This window comes from Calonectris borealis, chromosome 5 (genome assembly GCF_964195595.1).
Source record: "Calonectris borealis chromosome 5, bCalBor7.hap1.2, whole genome shotgun sequence".
NCBI classification, from domain to species: domain Eukaryota; kingdom Metazoa; phylum Chordata; class Aves; order Procellariiformes; family Procellariidae; genus Calonectris; species Calonectris borealis.
The window spans coordinates 3,147,003-3,165,241 of NC_134316.1; the positions used below are offsets into that span (position 1 = coordinate 3,147,003).

Below are 18,239 nucleotides of genomic sequence, written 5' to 3' on the forward strand. Positions count from 1 at the left end.
TCTTTCTTTTTCTTCCTTTCTTTCTCTTCCTTCCTTTTTCTTTCTTCCTTCCTTTTTCTTCCTTCCTTTCTTTTTCTTCCTTCTTTTCTTTTTCTTCCTTCCTTTCTTTATCATCTTTCCTTTCTTTATCATCTTTCCTTTCTTTATCTTCTTTCCTTTCTTTTTCTTCCTTCCTTTCTTTTTCTTCCTTCCTTTCTTTTTCTTCTTTCCTTTCTTTTTCTTCCTTCCTTTCTTTTTCTTCTTTCCTTTCTTTTTCTTCCTTCCTTTCTTTTTCTTCCTTCCTTTCTTTTTCTTCCTTCCTTTCTTTTTCTTCTTTCCTTTCTTTTTCTTCCTTCCTTTCTTTTTCTTCCTTCCTTTCTTTTTCTTCTTTCCTTTCTTTTTCTTCCTTCCTTTCTTTTTCTTCCTTCCTTTCTTTTTCTTCCTTCCTTTCTTTTTCTTCTTTCCTTTCTTTTTCTTCCTTCCTTTCTTTTTCTTCTTTCCTTTCTTTTTCTTCCTTTCTTTTTTTTCTTTTTCTTTCTTCCTCTTCCTTCCTTTCTCTTCCTTTCTTTTTCTTCCTTTCTTTTTCTTTCTTTTCCTTTCTTTCTTCCTTCCTTTCTTTTTCTTCCTTCCTTTCTTTTTCTTCCTTCCTGGAGGAGCCTGGCACAGGTGACCCACACCCGTTAGGGGACTCACCCCCAGCCCTCTTCCCCAGCTCTGCTCCCTGGCCCTTCCCCACCCTGCATTTCTGCTGCTGATTGCTCCCGCTGGACGGTAAAACCGGGGGCTTCCCTCACTGATGGCCATTCTGGTTTTCTCAGACCATTTTTTTAGATAGTTTAGTTCCACATTAGTTTTCCAATCTGGTTTCCCTGCACCTCCCAGGCTGATGCCAGCATGGTGGGGCCATCCTCAACCTATGTTGCTTCCAGTGCACCCAGTGCCCACATCCCCTGGTGTCCCTTGGTTTGTGTTTCAGCTTTTCAAATTTTGTCACCATTTGTTTTCAACATTCTTTTCTGCTGATTTTTAGTAATCGGGCTTATTGTCTACTTCATATATGCCTCTTTTTTGACTAAGACCAATGAAGTTTCTTTGAGGAGTTGCCCATACTCCTTAGCACCTTCCCAGAAAGTCCCACCTGCCATTCCCCACGGCCACTCTGCTTTGTCTCCTGGAAATACATCATTTTTATTCTGGGCTCTTCTTTCTTTCATTCCACAGTGACTTTCAGCCAATTGGCTTTTCATCGTCATTAAGCCAACTCACTCCTGGCTTTCAGCTAGGCCAAGTCTAGAAGTTCCACTTTTCCAATCACTTATTCCACCTTCTATTACACCTAGGAAAATAAAAAATTCCAGTTTCTAATCACTTGCAGTTCCTGTATTTCTCAGCTGACATCCTGCCAGATGGGGGTTTGCACCCACTGGACATGAGATGGTCTGTTAATTATGCTTCCCCAACACGCTGAGACAGAGCAACTCCTGAACCAGCACATGTCCATCAGCTATATGGATCATGTATAACGTGATAAGAAGAGAACTGAAGCTACTGCTCATTCAGCAAGAAGACAAAACCTTAACGGCATGTGAATTGTCATAGGTGATCAGCAATGTGAGCTCATGGCCACCGCTCTAGCACAGTGCTAGTTACCTTGGCCAAAAGATCACCGCACTGGGGTCACCTCAGTCTGCTTTAGGAGGCACCACTGTCTGCTCAAGGAGTTTGAGCAGTAAACCCTCTCAGACACATTTGTCCTGGCAGCAGCCGAAAGCAGCGGTACCTCAGAGGACAGATGGATCCCGGAGCCCGTCACTCACAACCAAGAACAGCTTTCAATACCACCTTCATGGAAGAGCTCAATTTTGAAACCAACAGCCAGGCTTTCAATCCGAGGCACGTCCTTTTGGATTATTATCATGCTTCAAATACCGCCAGGGAATCTGTGTGTCACACATGTCCAACTTCAACATTTAGTTTGGAAGATGGCTCCTGCTCAGCTTGGATTATTTTGGACACTGCATTTGGGGCAATGAGCTATGTTGTGTCCTCTTTGCTCACGACAGGGATGAGACAGCCCAACCATGCAGCCAACAGAGACACACACCAGCATCACAGACGAGCAAGCCTTGACATCTTCCTGGAAGGGACAGTGCATGCGAGCGCTCGTTTTGGTATTCACAGGAGCCGAGTGTCCATCTCAGGTCTGTGTGTGCTTCTCACAGCAGGAGATATGGAGACTTAACATCTCTTCTCCAAGAGCCTTTCACCTGAGAGCATGGGAAAAGGAAAAAGCAGCCAGCTCAAGGTCCAACAAAACAACCAGCTAGAGAGACAACTACGCGGACAACTTTAAGATGTATAAATTATCATCGCTTGCCTCAGTATAGTTCAAAAAAAAAAATCAATCTTTATGGTTGGAAAATGACAGTAGCTTATTTAATTTATGACAAAAGCAAAGACAAGAGGAGAATAGCATTGAAGATTACACTTGCCGAGTGCGATGCTCTCCTGTAATGTAATGAAATGAGTTAAGAGCAAAGTGAATTAGTGTTACAGGCTGACCTCATCCCACTAATCCTGGAGAGCAATAAGAAATGAAAGGCTGCATTCGCCAGCTTGGTTTTCAAGGTCAGTGAGGACCAAAGTGGCCAGTCTCCTCTCCCTGTGATTTTAGCATTAGCTGAGCAGCTGGCTGTGATCCTCATAATTTATTCTAACAAGGAGAATTACTCCGGGACCTTTGGCAGGTGGGTAACTCCTTCGGGAGCAAGGAGGCAACTCCTTCGGCAGCAAGGAGAGCATGAGAATGAGGGGCTGCAGGTATCAAACCAGCTCCCACGCTCAGGTACCTGATCATCTCTTGGCATTTGGTACTCTGCACCAAGCAGATTGATGGGACTGCAGCAAGCGGTGGCCCACTCCAGCGCATCCTGGCTGCGTCGCTCTTGGGTGACCTGAGGTGGTCACCATCCATCCCGCTCTTGGCTCCTAAACGATTCCTATCTCCCTCTTGTGCCTTTGCTCAGAAAAGTTATGGATGCTTTAAAATGAGTTTTATTTCACAACTGTATTTCTCATGCCCTGACAAGAACTTACCCCTGAGCAAACTGCATATAAAGTTTTGATGGTGGTAATTAGCCACCTGCTGAGCTGGATGTTTCTACAGGTAAGATCATCCTCCGTGGGGAGAGACAGCTTGAGAACCTGGTACGAGACGCCAGCCGATGAAGTGTTTTGCAGATTTATGTACTCTGGCTGCAGCTCCAGCTCTGGCTCGGGGCTGAATTTCACGGTGTGCAGAAGGCTGTATGCCACCGATCCACCGCCCCGCCTGGGGAGCAGCAGGCGCTGGTTACAGCCGGAGAGCTGCTCCTCCCGCGCACGGCACCGTGAGATTGCCCCGTCATCGGGAGCTAAAGGCAGACAGAGGATGGGGGTCTGGCAGGAGGGTTTGTTCAGGGGAGGGTGCTGCTGGAGCGTTCCTGGTCTTCTGCATTATCCAACAGATAGAGAAGAAAGGATGGGCGCTGTGGCTCGTTTGGGGACTGATAAATTTACCAGATCAGACTGCTATCGGCTTTGATGGAACCGGCGTCAGAGCAGCTTTCTTGCAGAGAAAGGCTGAAGTACGCGGCATTATCTCTTTGGGAAGATGGACACCTGGGCTGGAAGCTGAGCTGCAGGAAATAGAGCAAATGCAGCATTTCTCTCTGTAATGCACACAGCGGCTCCATCCTTCTCTCATTTTCATGACCGTAACTATTGATCTCATTGAGTTATGCCTGAGCTGTGATTGAAGAGGAAGAGAAAAGGGGGGAGATCATTTCAAAGTCAGTGCGAACACTGCTTTTGAGAGGCAAAATCAGCAGACCCACCGAACAGAGCCGTGTCTCTGTATGCAGTAGGGTGAGGTCCAAAATAGGAAAAGGCAGGATAAATCACTGATAGATTTTGTCCTGTTTACAGCTGGGAGGGATCAGGCACAGATGACTCTACAAGGTGCTGTATGAGGAATAAAACCATTGCAAACAACCAGGGAAGCTGCAAATGTACCTGCAGGAGCTCAGCGCCTGCAAAGCAGCAAGTCCCATCAAGCTGGTGTTTAAGCACCCAGGTTTTCACTTGTTCTCACGGTTCCTTATCTTGCACGTGCAAAAGCAGTGATGACCTACCTCAGGGACCATCCATATCGCCTTGCACATGTGACATTGTCAGAAATGGCAGAAAGCGAGCATTTCCAGCTGTCCTTCAACTCCTGTTTCTGAGGACTGTCCGTTCATCCCATAGATTCAAAGAAATGTCCACCATTCAGCTGATATCACTGCAAAAACCCGATGGGAGCAGAGTCTAGGGCAAGAGTTCTTGCAAGACAGGAGCATCTTGCTCTCAGAGCCTGCATCTGAGGGACTTTTACACAGGATGCAGGGTCAGATTTGGGCAGGAGGAGCCTTGCAACAGCTGCCAGCACAGCACCCCAAAGAAAGGCCACCAAAGTCCTTGGATCCGGCTGCAGGCACTGTGTTTGGGGGCCCTTGAGGAAGGGCATGGGTGGCTGGCCAAATTCCCAGTAGGAAACGTGGCTTCAGTGCAGCTAAGATTTAATTTAATTGTAAAACTTATTATGTGCAGGAGCCTAGAGTCCTGGGTAGCCATCATATTAAATATGAAGTGCAAATAAATTTTACTACCAGGGGTTTTGCTTGGTTTGGGCGAGCACTCAAGTCTATATACCTTTTGGAAACTTCTTAAATCCCCAGATCTCCGCAGCTAATCATGTGAGATCACCAAAATGACTTTTCCAAGCCTGAGGCAACGGAAACTGTTAATGCCTGAGCGTGCCTGGAGAAATTTGGAGGCTTCACTGGGAAGCCTTACAAGGAGCTCAACTAATCCATACCCATCTCCTTCCAGTGGGTCCAAAAGATGTGGAGATTTGCAATAACACCTCCCGGCGTATTTGGACCATTGCAAGAGTTCAGGCCATGGAAGGAGGTTAATTTGGCTTCGCTGCTTTGTGCGTGTACCTCCCAGACCACAGGGAAACGTTCAGAGATACCTTGTGTCGTGAAGACCAAGGGCAATGCAATGTCAAACCACACTGGGCAAAGCACGGCACGCATCCTGGCAAGGCAGAGGGGTGCAGATGCAATGTTCCCCTAAAAGAAAAAGTTTTGAGCCTGATCTTCACCCTACAACACAACCGCCTTGTGCAGACAAGCAGAAAGCGGGGTTTGGAAAACTCCTGGGAGAGCATCAGCCAGGTGGGAGGCAGCCCCACCACCACGCACAGCCATGTTAAGGCATTTTCCATCAGAATGACAATTAACGCAGGAATAAGGTGAGGAAACAGCCTGGTGGGATGGCACGACTGCCAACGCGGCTTTTAACGCGCTCAGCCCTGTCTGGGCTGGTCCTGGAGGCACGCGGACAGGCTTTTGCCCCAAAACCACGGCTTTTTTGGTGCTGATGTTCACTGCCTTGCTCAGGCGGCTGCGACCTTTGGCAGCGTGTGATTTCAGGCTGCAGCTCTAGAAATGTCACTGCTGCTTCTCATTTACGTGTTTCTATTAATCATTTTCTCCCTTCACATGCAGCTTAATCAATGGGGACAAGTGCGCAGTCCCTCTAACCGATTCCTATTATTCCTCATTACGCCCTTTGTTCCAACCCTCTGCTTCCCCATCTGGTATTAAACCCTGAGACCACCCATCCAAGCTGTCTTTTGACTGCTTCTGTAGGGACAACTATGCTTTAGTTGTGTAATCAATTAGCCAGGAACCAGACCACTGGCCCAGATACCTTCTTAGAGCAGCCTTAATTTTGATTAATATCTCTTCATGACTTTAAAACCACATAGGCATGATTCCCTACCCAGCCATGCTTGTTAAAATCATAAATCAATCTATTCCATTCCCTCCAGACACGCCGAGACCTTTCCAGTTGCAGCCATCCAGCTACCGCCGCCGCAGAGCGTTATTTACTGGGTTTGCTTCATCCCTCTGCAGAGAAGAAATCCACTCACCGAAAAAAAAAGCCAGAAATATGTGTTTATTTTAAAGTAATTAAAAGTTACCTCCTGTGGACAGTACACTTTTGAACAGCTCTATCCATGCCGAAGAGGCTGGGAGCAAACGCTTCGCTGCTCACCCCAGCCCCCGTCACCCAGAGATTTTGCCTGTCGTCACGTCCTGAGCACCTGCCTAGAGGAGAGGCGGAGGAAAAATACACACATGCATGTACTCACATACCTATATATAAAAAAGATGTCTCAGCTTTAGACACCAGCCAGTTTGGGTCCTCAAAAGCCATGTGTCGCAGCTCAAGGTCCCATTTCAGAGCCCCAGACCAGCCCATTTTATGCCTTCTTGATGCTCAAAGCCCTTCCCATTACACTAAGCCCTCTGGGAGAAAAACACTAAAGAAATAATGTTTCCTTTTAATTTTCTGTCTTTTATTCCCTTTTCTGTCAAGTTTGGGGGGTCTGGTCTTCACAGTGCAATCCAGGGCACTGTCACTGGTAAAGGGGGAAAGTAAATGGGAAACCCCCAGTGCAGCCACGCTACAAAAGTGTTCTGCGGGGCTTTCGGGGACACAGTCCCCCAGAAGGAGAGGGGCCACCCTTTAAGGCGGAATTCTGCAAGTGGGAGAAACACATCATCTTTTTGATATATATTTTGAAATATGGCACTGGCAGGGATAAGATAAAACAGTGCTGCTCTGTAATAAAAGATTCATGGGTTATTTGTCAGTTCTCCATTCCTTACCCCAGAAACTGAGTTTTCAGCAAACACTTTGATCAGTTTTGAAGCCAGAAAAGGTAATTTTTTTGTGTTGCAGACAGACATCCACAGCCCTAGTCAGCCCTCCAGGGAGGGGGGCATTGCTCCATCCCTTTCACCCCTGGTACTTTTGGGACAGCCTCTCTGCAAACAAGACTGCTCACTTTAAATATCCTTTTCCTTTGGTTGCAAAGATATAACGATCAAAGGTATAAATATCAAATTGCAAAGACACGTCAGGGCTGGTGAGGGTGCAGCTGGGACCATGGCCAAGTTCTGGGGCCGGCGTGGATGGGTGGAGGACCTCAGCTGAAGACTGGGGCTGGCCCCAAAATATCCCAAGGGGGTTGGGGAGACAGAGCAAAGTGCTGATTTCAGTTTTTAAGCCCATATCCATCCAGCAATCCGGTTTATAGCCCGGCTGCAGCAGCTGTGCTGGGGGCCAGTGAAATGCAACGTGCCCCAGAGGGACCCAAAGGCAAACTGGGATGGGAGGTTTCCCTGGAGCACCTGGACCGCGATGCTGGAGCGGGTGTCTGCAGGTAGGAAAAGACCCAAAGCACCAGCAAAACCATTGCATCTTCCAGTTGTCCTCCAGGGAGGGAAAGTCTTTCCAGCACAGGGACGGCAAAAGGCACAGCCAGAGGGAAAAACATCGCAAACCCACCTGACAGCCACATTTCAGTCTGGTTTCGGAGAAATACAAAGGGTTTAACCATCATCTGAGAACAAAGTCTGAGCCTCTTGCCAGGGACAAGCGACCCAACAAAGTGCCTTAAGGTTCGGAAGAGTAATGGTCCATTTTTGCACCATCCCCACGAGGATCCCACATCCCAAGTCTGCTTAAAACAGCAGAAGGGACACACGGGACCAGCTGCTCGGCGGCGCAGATGGGACTTTGTGAGCCACATAAAACCCTGTGCCGATAAGACTTCTCTGCAGTCATTTGTTTTAAATGCCAGAATATGCTTCAGGAGCTCTGACATTTGGGGAATAAAAGCAAGCGATGACCAACTCCCCTCTCTTCATTAACTCCTGTAATTGGTGTTCGTGGCAGAAGGAAGCACGGCCATCGTGCAGGGCCCAGACCCTGCAAGCGCTGGATGAGAAAAGGTCCATTCGGGATCGGTTCAGTCACCGATGGGTGCAGCACCTCACCCCGCTCTCCATCCCCTCCAGCAACAGCAACCCCTCGCTTCTCCCCTGGGAAGTCCTGCCTGCGGCGTGCTAACATATATATTAAAAAACTCCCCATTCAGCTCTCAGCTAATAATAACGTGCTTTAGTGCATTTATCACTGCTGCTGAATATGGCTTTACGCTTACTGATCACCATTTAACGTGCCCCTCACCGCTCCGTTTTAGCTGGTGTCTCAGCAAGCGCTGCCTCACTGCAGAGGGAGAATTAATCGTTGTAAGTGGAAGCCAAATCTTCAACCGTGTGTTTGCACTAATCATCCAAGGTGGGCTTCAAACCCGACCACCAGCTAAAAGGGGAGGGACGCATTTCTGGATGTGAGTGATCCTAAAACGCCATCTCCCTTCCTGCTACTAAATCTGCTTGTATCAGAGGAAACATTGATTAGCCATAACATGCATCGCGTAGGGGAACGTCAGCATCCGCTCGTGATCATCCATGTCCAACCCAAACACTCCCAAAAAATGTGGAAATGTCCCACATCCCTACAAAATTCATCGTGAGCTCTATGAGTGATGCACAGTGGGACCTGGAAATTTTTTGCCTGAGAATATCCAGACTTGTGGAACCCACTTTGTCCCGCGAGCCCGGCACAGCCCCGAGCCCCCGGCCGCAGCCCTGCCACGTGCCGGGACGAGCACCTGGGAGAACCGAGCCAGGCATCGATTTTGTGCCACCGGCCGCCGCGGCACCTTCCATCAAAGCCTGGGAAAGAGCAGGGGAAACATAACCGAGTTTTACGGCTCGTGTGAGCACACCGGTGTTGCAGACAAGATGCCATAAACTCAGGGCATAACTCCAGAGGATTTTCTGCTCTTCTAACCCACAGACCATCTATTTGCCAGGGTTTGTATAGTGCTTACCCAGGGTATACGCAACCAAAGCGGTGATAAACAATGCCTGCACGCACACAAAAAGGTATATATCTGTGTTCCGAGATCTTCAAGAAAATCAGCTAAACAAAAAGTGGTCCTGAGCAAAGCTAAGCCCCCTGGCAGGGGCTGGCTGCTGGCTTTCACCTGCTGTTCTGAGCAAGGTAACGTTTTTCCCATCATTGCAGGGGATTTCATGGAGAAGCAAAAAGTAATTAAGCCATCAGAAGGCACTGCAGACACATTAGGATCCCAGGTGTTTGGTTAGGAGGGGATTTCTACAGCATATGTGAAATCCTAGTTAAAATTCTCACATTTTCTGTACGAAATCCCAATTCTGCAGAGAGACTGCAGGCACGGGAGGAGGAGGACGGAGAAGAGCACGGCAAGGAGACCGTGCTGAATAAGCAAAGCCCCCGCTGCAAAGCGTGAAGCTTTAACCGGAGGCAGGACTTCAGCTACGCTCTTTGTCACATTGCATCCAAGAAATCCCCGGCTTTGGGACCGATTTCCCCTTGCAGAGCTCACCTACGAGCCCCTCCTGGCAGAGGGCTTGGGGGAAGCATCACACCAGTGGTTTTGGAGTTGTTTTATTCAAGCAAGCACCAGCTTTCAGTGCAGCAAAGATTGCCCCTCGCTCCCACGTGCCTTTACTCTGATGAAATATTAACTTTAAGCCACCACCACCGCCCAACAAGCCTCTTTCGATCTGGCGCCGGGAGAAAATGATAAAAATCCACAGGCTGCAAAGGCAGCGACTTGACACGGCTGTGGGATAAAGCCGGGCAGCTGAAGCTGCACAGAGGGAGAGGACGGGCAGCTTCAGCCTCTCAAGTGATGCAAGATAAGGAATAACTCATTCTGTATCCTACAAGTAATTAAATCGCTCGGTCCTGCTCAACAACATGGGTATGGGCATTCGGCTTTCAACCCCTCTCTGTGCAGAGCCTGTCACCAGCCCGCGGTGGCCGTGTCCTGGGCACCGCTGGCTGGGGGGGGACAGGCAGCAGTGGCTGATGGCCCAACGTGGCCGCTGCCTCCATCCCGGGGGGACACAGCTCCGGCTGCGCACCGGGCTGAGCCAGCACCGCTCTGTCCCCTGTCCCCGCAGGACCCCTCATCACGGTGGCGAAGTGGCCCAAGTTATTTTTCCCCATGACAGAGCCCAGGTGCTCACCCCTGCAGCCCTCAGTATTTCAGCTCCCCTTTCTGCACCCCTTAAAGCTTTTTTTTTTTCCCCCGTTGTTTTTTGTTGGTTTGTTTTTTCCCCAAAATCGCAGACCTGAGCTGGATGCAACTCCTCTGCAAATGCAGCAGACCTGATTTCTATCCCTGCCGCTGCCACCTACCTCCCCTGCTGCTCAAAAAAGCAAGAAGCAACATGGTGCATATCCCAAAACAGCCCCAGCAGGTCCCAACCAGGGCTTCACAGCCTGGCAATAGCTCACCTGGAAAATCACGGGAAGGGACGCTAACGCACACAGGCGAGTGCGGGGCGATGCTCTGCCTCTGGGAGGTTTTCAGCCACCGCGGGATTAATGGCACAGTGCGGCTCACCTACCGACCCCGGTGCTGCCCGTCCCATGGGAAGCACGCATGGAAAACGGGCAGGTTTCCCTTCAAGGCGTATAAAACCATCTGCTTCACAAGCTGCAAATACAACGTGCTCGCTCGGGGCGTAAATATATTTGCCAAACTCTCACGCTTCCAGACTCATCCTAATTACGAGAGTCTCCTGGACTCCACTATCAACAAGGCAGCAACCTGGAGTTTACTCAGCACAATATTATTTAAGGCTTAACGCTGAGCATTTGGTGCAATAAAGTGCTATTCTAACTGATCTGGCCTCGTAAGACCAAGATATTGAACGGCAGCAGCTCTGTTGCAAGTCTAGTCAGCGCTCTGAGCGCCAGTGCCATTAGAGGGTAGAAATACACAGAGGTTATTTGAGCTGAAATTATAATAAAATATTATACATTGCTCAGCAAGCTGATGTCTAGAATACAGTGGAAATCCCGCTAACGGGGAAGACATCAATTTGATTTTTAAGTTTGTTTAAAGCCGTTTTAACACTAAGCAAGTAAACATTTATAACTGAATAAATAGTTTTCAGTTTAGTCAAGGAGCATTCAGTGGATGTTGGCATAAATATTCAGTTATGGAAATTATTTGATTGAAATAGATTTTACATGCCATAAATAAACATTGTCTGCGATGAACACACACTCTCAACAAGCGGCGCGAATTAGAGAGCCACTGATGCCTAATGCCAGTCTTTGAAAATATTTTATTTAGAAGCACTCACCACACAGCCAGCCGAATTCCATCTGCCTGGGGTTTTCTAGATGTTCATCTCGCCACGTTCTTAAAGGCTCGGAGCAGAAGCGCGGCTGCACGGGCAGCGCGGCGGGTGCTGCACCCTGTGCCTGGGGGGGCTCATCTGGGCGCTGGGATGGGGCAGGTTTAGCAGAGGACTGTGCCAAAGGAGCAAACAAAATTGTAAACGGGGAGCCTGCGGTACGTGAGCATCGCTGCGGAGCCAGGCGGTTTGGTGTTGGCCACCTGCAGAAATCAGGGGTGAGAAATCGGTGTGTTTTACCAAAATCCGCTGTGGCTTCGGTGCTACAGAGCTACGGCTGGATGGGGCGCAGGAGCGATGCTCTCCCCCAAGCACTCAGCATAGCTTTTAGCCACGTGAAGTGACACATAGATGCGAGTTAGACTTTTCTAAAATATATTTATGAATAAATGCCCTCAAGTCCAGGAGTATTTGTGGGGTCGGCCCGGATGAGGATAGCTCTGCACAATCTTGTAAAGAAGCAGATGAACTCAGCATTAAGCTGGAGAAAATCAGGGATGACTTGAACGGAGATAACCAGCATTTTCCTGTTTTGGGTATGTTTTTAAGCTTTCTCTCCAAAATGACAGCATGTGCAGGACCAGAGCATGAGGCTGGCAGCAAAGCTGGAAAAAAAAAACACACCAAAACAACAAAACCAGAAGGAAAGGAAAGGCAAGAACTGGAATTTCGGTTCTGATGTCACACCTGCGACACCACCACGGTCACACAGGACCCGAGCAGGAGCCGGGAGAGGGGCAGAGCCATGGACTGTGCCCCAATCCTGCCGTCCAGCGCTGGTGCAGTAGCAAGGATCCAAAACACAAGAGATTTCTCGAAAGCAAGCAAGCACAGGGCACCCGCAGGACAAACTCCCTGCGTGCTACGGCTTACCAAGAAAAGCCACCTATTTCTGGCCGCAGCGGCCCAGGCAGCACCAGGCTGCAGGACTGTTTCTCACCCAAGCCCTCACGACAGCGACAAAACCACGGGCGGACTGTGCCATCTAGCTTCTACGCTCAGGCACGGACTGCTACACCGGGTTTTCTTGCACACATCGCTCAGCCCTACATGCTGAAGCCGCATGTGTCCGGGGACAGCAGAAACCCCCGCACCCTTGGAGCTGGAAATCTGTGCTCTGCCGCAAGCCCCTCCCCGGCACAGACCCCGGGGTGGGTTGGTGGAGGGAGAGTCTGGGTAAGACCCTGCCCAGAGTCACTTTTGGAGAAAGCCTGCCCGGCATTACAGCTGAGCATCACCACGTGCCGTCACCGGTGAGCTGCAGAGCTGGCGTGGGGTGACCCACGCATACCACGGAGAGGAACACGTCCACAGCACCTTCACATGGGCAGTAGCTGGACCTCATCCCACGCCTGGACCAGACACCCCTTGCATCTCTCCTGGTTGACCCTCGTGCCACCTTTGGCAGACACGAGAGCCCGGGGCATTCAGAAAGCTGCATCTGGAGCAGCAGCTCCCACCCTGCGCCTGCTCAAAGCAACCACGGCCAAACACCCTGTTTCTTCACAAAACTCCCAGGTCCCTTTCCCTCAGCTTGGGGCTGGAGTGACGAACGGCTTTAAGGTCAGCGTACGCCGCTCCGAGCATCGCCTGCACCTTGGCGCAGCCTCCAAGCTGCCCCAGACGGAGCTTGCTCCTTGCAGGAATTCAGTAATGTCAATATTGGGAATATCCACACACCTGGACAAGCTGCTGTCCCTGCTTCGGCACATCTCACGGCGCAGAAAGCGTTACCCCAGTTTCACAGCTGGGGAACTGAAGCCCGTGGCAGAGGAGCAGCTTGCAGAAGGGCAAGGAGCCAGATCCTCATCCAGGTGACGGGGATCCACCTTGCTGGGCCTGGCACTCACCTCGAGATGCTGCAAGTAGGAAAACAGCCTGAAGATCACCCCCAGCCTGGTCCCCCAAGCTGCCTGCTGCAATAAACCAGATCTCAGCGAGTCAAAGACCACCTCCGCATGCAGGAGGGTCATCACGAGGTACAGGCTTTCACAGCACCCACGCTGCCACAGCTTACCCGAAGCTATTTCACTTTTTTCCTATCTGAGCATGTCAGACAGCTTCATTTTTCTAGCCTAAGGATGAGTTTAAAAGCCAGTGTTTTACTCAAAGCCTTGCAAATTCCTCCTGGAGCCTCTGACAACCATAGATTTTATCTGGTGCATAATCCAATACAATTTAGTGTTTTTTCAACAGTCCAAATCCCCTATAAACTCTATTTCAGCAATTAGAGGTTCATCTCTTTGAAAGCTAAGGCATGACTATCTTTTACTTGGCTCCAAGTAGGCAATGTTATTTCCCTACGGGAAAACATGTATTAGTTGTTTGCTATTAATGCAAAGTCCTTGAAGAGTATTTTGATTTTACCTGTTCTTTAGGGGAATCAGCAACTCTTTGTGAATCATTTTGCTTCCAAATAAGTTTGAGCTTCACATCTGTGCACCTTCGGAGTCTGTAACCGTCAGCTTTAGGAAGAAACAAAATGCAATTTTCACGATGAGCTCAGGAAATTCAAGGTTTTGGCACCTAGTCTTCATTGTATATTGGGCAATAAATACCTAGTTAAGGCAGCAATAAGGTAAAAAGGCATTACCGTTTGTACTACACCACCTTCCCACTAGACTTAAAAGATGGGAGCAATAGGATAGGAAAAAGGCAAGAACATTTAAAGCGTTTACAAAATTACAAGGTGACAATTCAGGTATTTGAATGTGTACAAAGTAATTCAAAAACATTTTAGCTTTGTTTTCAAATAGGAAGCCGCTTTTCAATTGCTATCCCTAGCTATTTGGTACAGAGGTTTTTTTATTGTTATTGTTTTCCATCACGTAGATAACACAGATGCTCTGGCACTTAGCTCTCGGGACCAGATCCTCAGCTGCTTTGGAGCAGCACAATTCACTGCAACAGCACTCTCTCCGGGCAGAGAAAGAAGGTGTCCCAAAGCCGTTTCACCATCGAAAAGGAGCTTTGCTCAGGAAGGAGGGACAGATCCACAGCTCCCTACCCGACTTGAATGGCTCTTGCAGCTCTGAGTGTCCAAATAATTCTGATGCTGCTGCTGTTTTCCAAAGCTCTCAGGCTGGTACCCAGCACCGGGGCATCCTCCTGTCACCAACACATCGGTGGGGGCAGGAACCACACAGACGTCTCCCAGCGGGAAGTGCCACTGCGCCCCTCGAATAGGTAGCAGGAGGCAAGTTGGACACAGCTCTGTGCAGACTCCAGCAGCGGGAACTGCAAAGACCCTCCCCTCCCATTTTGCATCTTCACCGATTTCTGTTTTACTGAAATGTTACGCTACGGTCAGTTATTAAGAGGTGTATGAAAACTGTGGAGTAAAAATGAGAAGCATCTTTCATAGTAAGAAGAGGCATGACTGGTTATCAGGTTCAGGTGTTGGCAATCGCAGCGACCTACCATCTTTAACACAAACCCTTGGGGCAAGCCATCTCCTTTCTCCCCGGAGCCAGGACACTGCCCCAGCCGGCACGGCTCAGCGCACAGCGGGAATTCGCTTCTCTGGACACAGCCAGGTTATGAACACACCTGCAACCGCTCCCCCGCGCAGGCAGAGGCACAGCGGGTGCTGCGGGTACCGCAGTGTGTAGATCACACCCTCCTCGTCAGAGGGTAAGGAGCTCAAAGCTCTCAAATACAAAGCTGGCATCACATCCACTTCTTGCATTTCGTGTTTCTGCCCAGTTATTCTTGTCCCTAGAGCCCAAGCAACAGCTTAACCGAGTGCTACCAGCTCCTCCGCCTCTGCAGCTCCCCAGCAGCATTCACGGCGATTCACATCGGCTGCTGAGCAACCGGCTCTTGCACCACAGCTCCCCATTCTCTGCTGCAGCCAGCAGCAAAGCTGATCAGTTTATTCACTTCCTCGAAAAAGAACAAATCTTTCTGACCATAGCATGGGTTAAAATAATGCTTAAGAACAAGAGACTTACTCTTCTCCAGTAAGAAACCCCCTAACATAAGAAATTCAGTAATTGGTTAGAAAGGCATTTTCTGATTTTTCTGAAAATTTCAGAAAATTTTCAAATTTCTTGCATTTGAAGCCAAACAAATGCACCCCATAGGATTCAACTCTGTATGCAGAAATTGGAAAAAAAAAATAATCAATCAGCAGAGGAACTAAATCTTTTTATTTATTTATTTAGTGTAGAAGCTCACCTTTACACTCACCTTCCACTGAAGATTTTCCAGACAGGAACCACGGATTTAACCATGTCCCATTCAAAGAGAGACAGGCCCAACAGCATCCTCCAGCTGCAACAAAGCTGACCCTTCTCCAGTCCGGCACCAAACCTGGATCAGCACCAGCCAGAGCTCCCCAAGTGACCCCAAATCTGCATCCCTGTGCGCCACACAGGTCGCAGGAGCAGCAAAAAGGAACTGCTTGCTCATCGTCCTCCTCCCGTGCTGGCACGCCACAGCTGGTCGGCACTTTCACGCACGATGGTCTGCACAGCATTTTGAGAACTAGTGCGTTATTGAAATGTAGAAACCCTTGCAGAAATCTGTTCAGTCTAATGTTACTGCCCCAAGGCAAAGGGAAGATGGAAACCCTCCGAGGAAGTCAGCCCCATACAGTTACCTTTTAATTTTTGTATCAGGCTTTAACTATTAATTTATCTTATTTAGTATCCCAGGATTAGCTGTTCTTTCCCTGTAGCTAGCTGCAGGTTTAGTCCCCTTGCAACGAAGCCATGGCAGCAGCTCTTAGGAGGACAGTAACACATTTCCCCCAGATGTAGGTATTAACCCAGCTAGCTGCTTGATCTCACATTTGTTTTGTTTACTTAGCAAATATTTTTCCAAGTTACATTAAATTAGTTTCAGATCAATTCCTAAACCACGCCAGTCGCCAGCTGACTGACCACAGCAGCACACAGCTCAGCACAAGTTTATCCGGCCAGCTGGGGAAAAAGCAGCCCGGTGAGCTCCCTGCTGTCGCTGCCAACCCGCAGCATTACCCCCGCAGCCCTTCAGGTTCTGCTGTAAGCACCCCCCAAACCCCTGCTCAGCTGCCGCACGTCCCCACAGGTTCCTCGTGGGAAGTTTGACATTAAAGCTCACTGAAGGCCAAAAGTTGTGGTGTCAGGCATGCCCGCCTGCTCTGGTAGCTCAGTGCTGAGCTCATACCCGCAGGATCCGTTAGATCTCTGCTTCCATCACCACAGAAAGCAGAAGCAGCTCCGTACCAACCTGCGGGAAGGTACGGCCACGCTTCAGTTCAGTGAGGTACTCGCTGAGGGCAAGGACGAAGGTACAGTGGTCTCTTTGCCCCAGGAGAGGTTTCACCACCACACAGCATACTCCAGCCACCAGGCCAGCGTCGGGGTTTGCTTCCACTCCCTCCTCACCGCCCCGTCTTGTGCAGTTCAATGAAATAACCCGTAGGACAAAAAAAAAAAGGCTATTAGGGATTCCCAAACTAAATGCAGAGCACTCAGCTGGAAGGGATCAGCCCATTTGCCATTTCAGGCACAAAGCATCCATCTAGTCAGCAACCTGACACAGAGCAGCCTAGCTTCAGCAGAGAGGCTCCAAAACCAGCCTGAACAGCAGGACAGCACCCTGACGCTTTTCATCCCTAGAGGGAACTATAAGGCCCAACTCCAGGCCTTTGGCACACTTGACAAGTGTTTCTTCGCCCAACTCTCTTCAGTCCTATCATACCAGAAGCTCTAAGTGGCTGGAAACCTCGGAAAAGGCCAGATGATGTGGAAGGGGTGTGTGGCTCCAGCTGTATTAAATCATTTTCGTTCAGAGGGAGGAAGGAGGTTCAGACTGCACAGCACATCACACCAGGGCTCCGGTAGACATCTGGCCTGTCCAAAGGCTGCCACTGGCTCAGGATGCTGTTTTGGTATCAAGTGTGACTTTCCCCACAGCCTCCCCCACCCTGAAGCTCCAGACCTCCCAAAAAGCGAGGAAAGCTTGGGCACAGAGTTTGAGGTACAGCTGTGCCCCACAGACGTTGTAACATCACCATTTTCTACATCAGCAAGAGCAGAACTTGCCAGCATCTAACCCAAGCAAGTCCAGCATTACTGGCAGCTCCAGCAGACTGCCCGGACATTCACCTACCAGCCACTTTAAGTGGACCATTCTACTGCTTTGCTTGCAAACCTGGAGGCTCAGTGGCATCATACAAGCATCAGCACTCTTGACACCACCAGGTTTTGTGTGGGGAAGCTGAGGACACCAGGGCAGGCTCGTTCAGGCCTGTCCCCCGTGCAGCACCCACCCCTCAGGGAGGACCACTGTGAAGGACTGGAAGCCCCCTAGCCACTAGAACCTTTACAAAAGGCAAATACACACATGCCAGTGGGGCAGGGAGACTATTTATTAACCAGGGCTGTACCGAGATGCTGTAGATGTGTCAGAGGCCAGGGAAGCCCCAGGAACTTCTGGCGACAGCCTCATCCTCCCGGCGCTCAGTCCAGCTGCAAGAGAGCGAGAAAGGCCAGAGGCGTCAGTGGGAAACGGCACACCCGCCCCTGACTGCAGCCCTCCCGCCCAGCCCCGGTGCCGGCGCTCACCTTAATGAAGCCGATGTCCTTGGCGTACTGGCGGAAACACTGCCGGCACATGTTCAGGCCGTACTTGCGGATGAGACCGTGGCGGTTGGAGCACACGCGGCTGTGAGGGGAGAAGAGAGCAAGGCCTGTCAGGGCGGGTAATGGCGGCGCGGGGCAGAGGGGAGAGAAGGGAGGGAGAGAAGGGATGGAGTGAGGCAGCTGTGGCAGCCCAGGGAGCACAACGGCCACCCGGACGGCCCCCGGTGCGCGCACTGACCAGGAGCGGGAGCCCTGGCCGAACTTCCTGGGGTGGCTCCAGTAGAGCTGCTGGTGGCCCATGCTGCCTGCTGCGCGCCTGGCTGCGAGAGGAAGATGGCGGCCCGCGCCTGCGCTAATCAACGCTGCCCCGCATCCCGGCCTGCACCGCGGCGCGGGTGAGGGCGGCGCCTGCGCAGAGCGACGCTGCTCCCCCGCCCCTCCGCCGCGTGACGTCAGCGGTGTGACGGCAGTAGAGGCGGCA

At 50.1% G+C, this 18,239-nt stretch overlaps 1 protein-coding gene across 1 annotated transcript; it reads right to left on the reverse strand.

Annotated features, from left to right (window-relative positions):
* Positions 1 to 17,523: 17,523 nt before the first annotated feature.
* Positions 17,524 to 18,212, reverse strand: RPS29 (ribosomal protein S29). Its single transcript, XM_075150688.1, has 3 exons — positions 17,997 to 18,212; positions 17,741 to 17,840; positions 17,524 to 17,644 (listed from the first exon to the last, which is right to left on the reverse strand). Exons 1-3 carry the CDS (start codon positions 18,056 to 18,058, stop codon positions 17,636 to 17,638), a joined length of 171 nt encoding a protein of 56 aa, XP_075006789.1. The 5' UTR covers positions 18,059 to 18,212; the 3' UTR covers positions 17,524 to 17,635.
* Between the last annotated feature and the right edge of the window lie 27 nt (positions 18,213 to 18,239).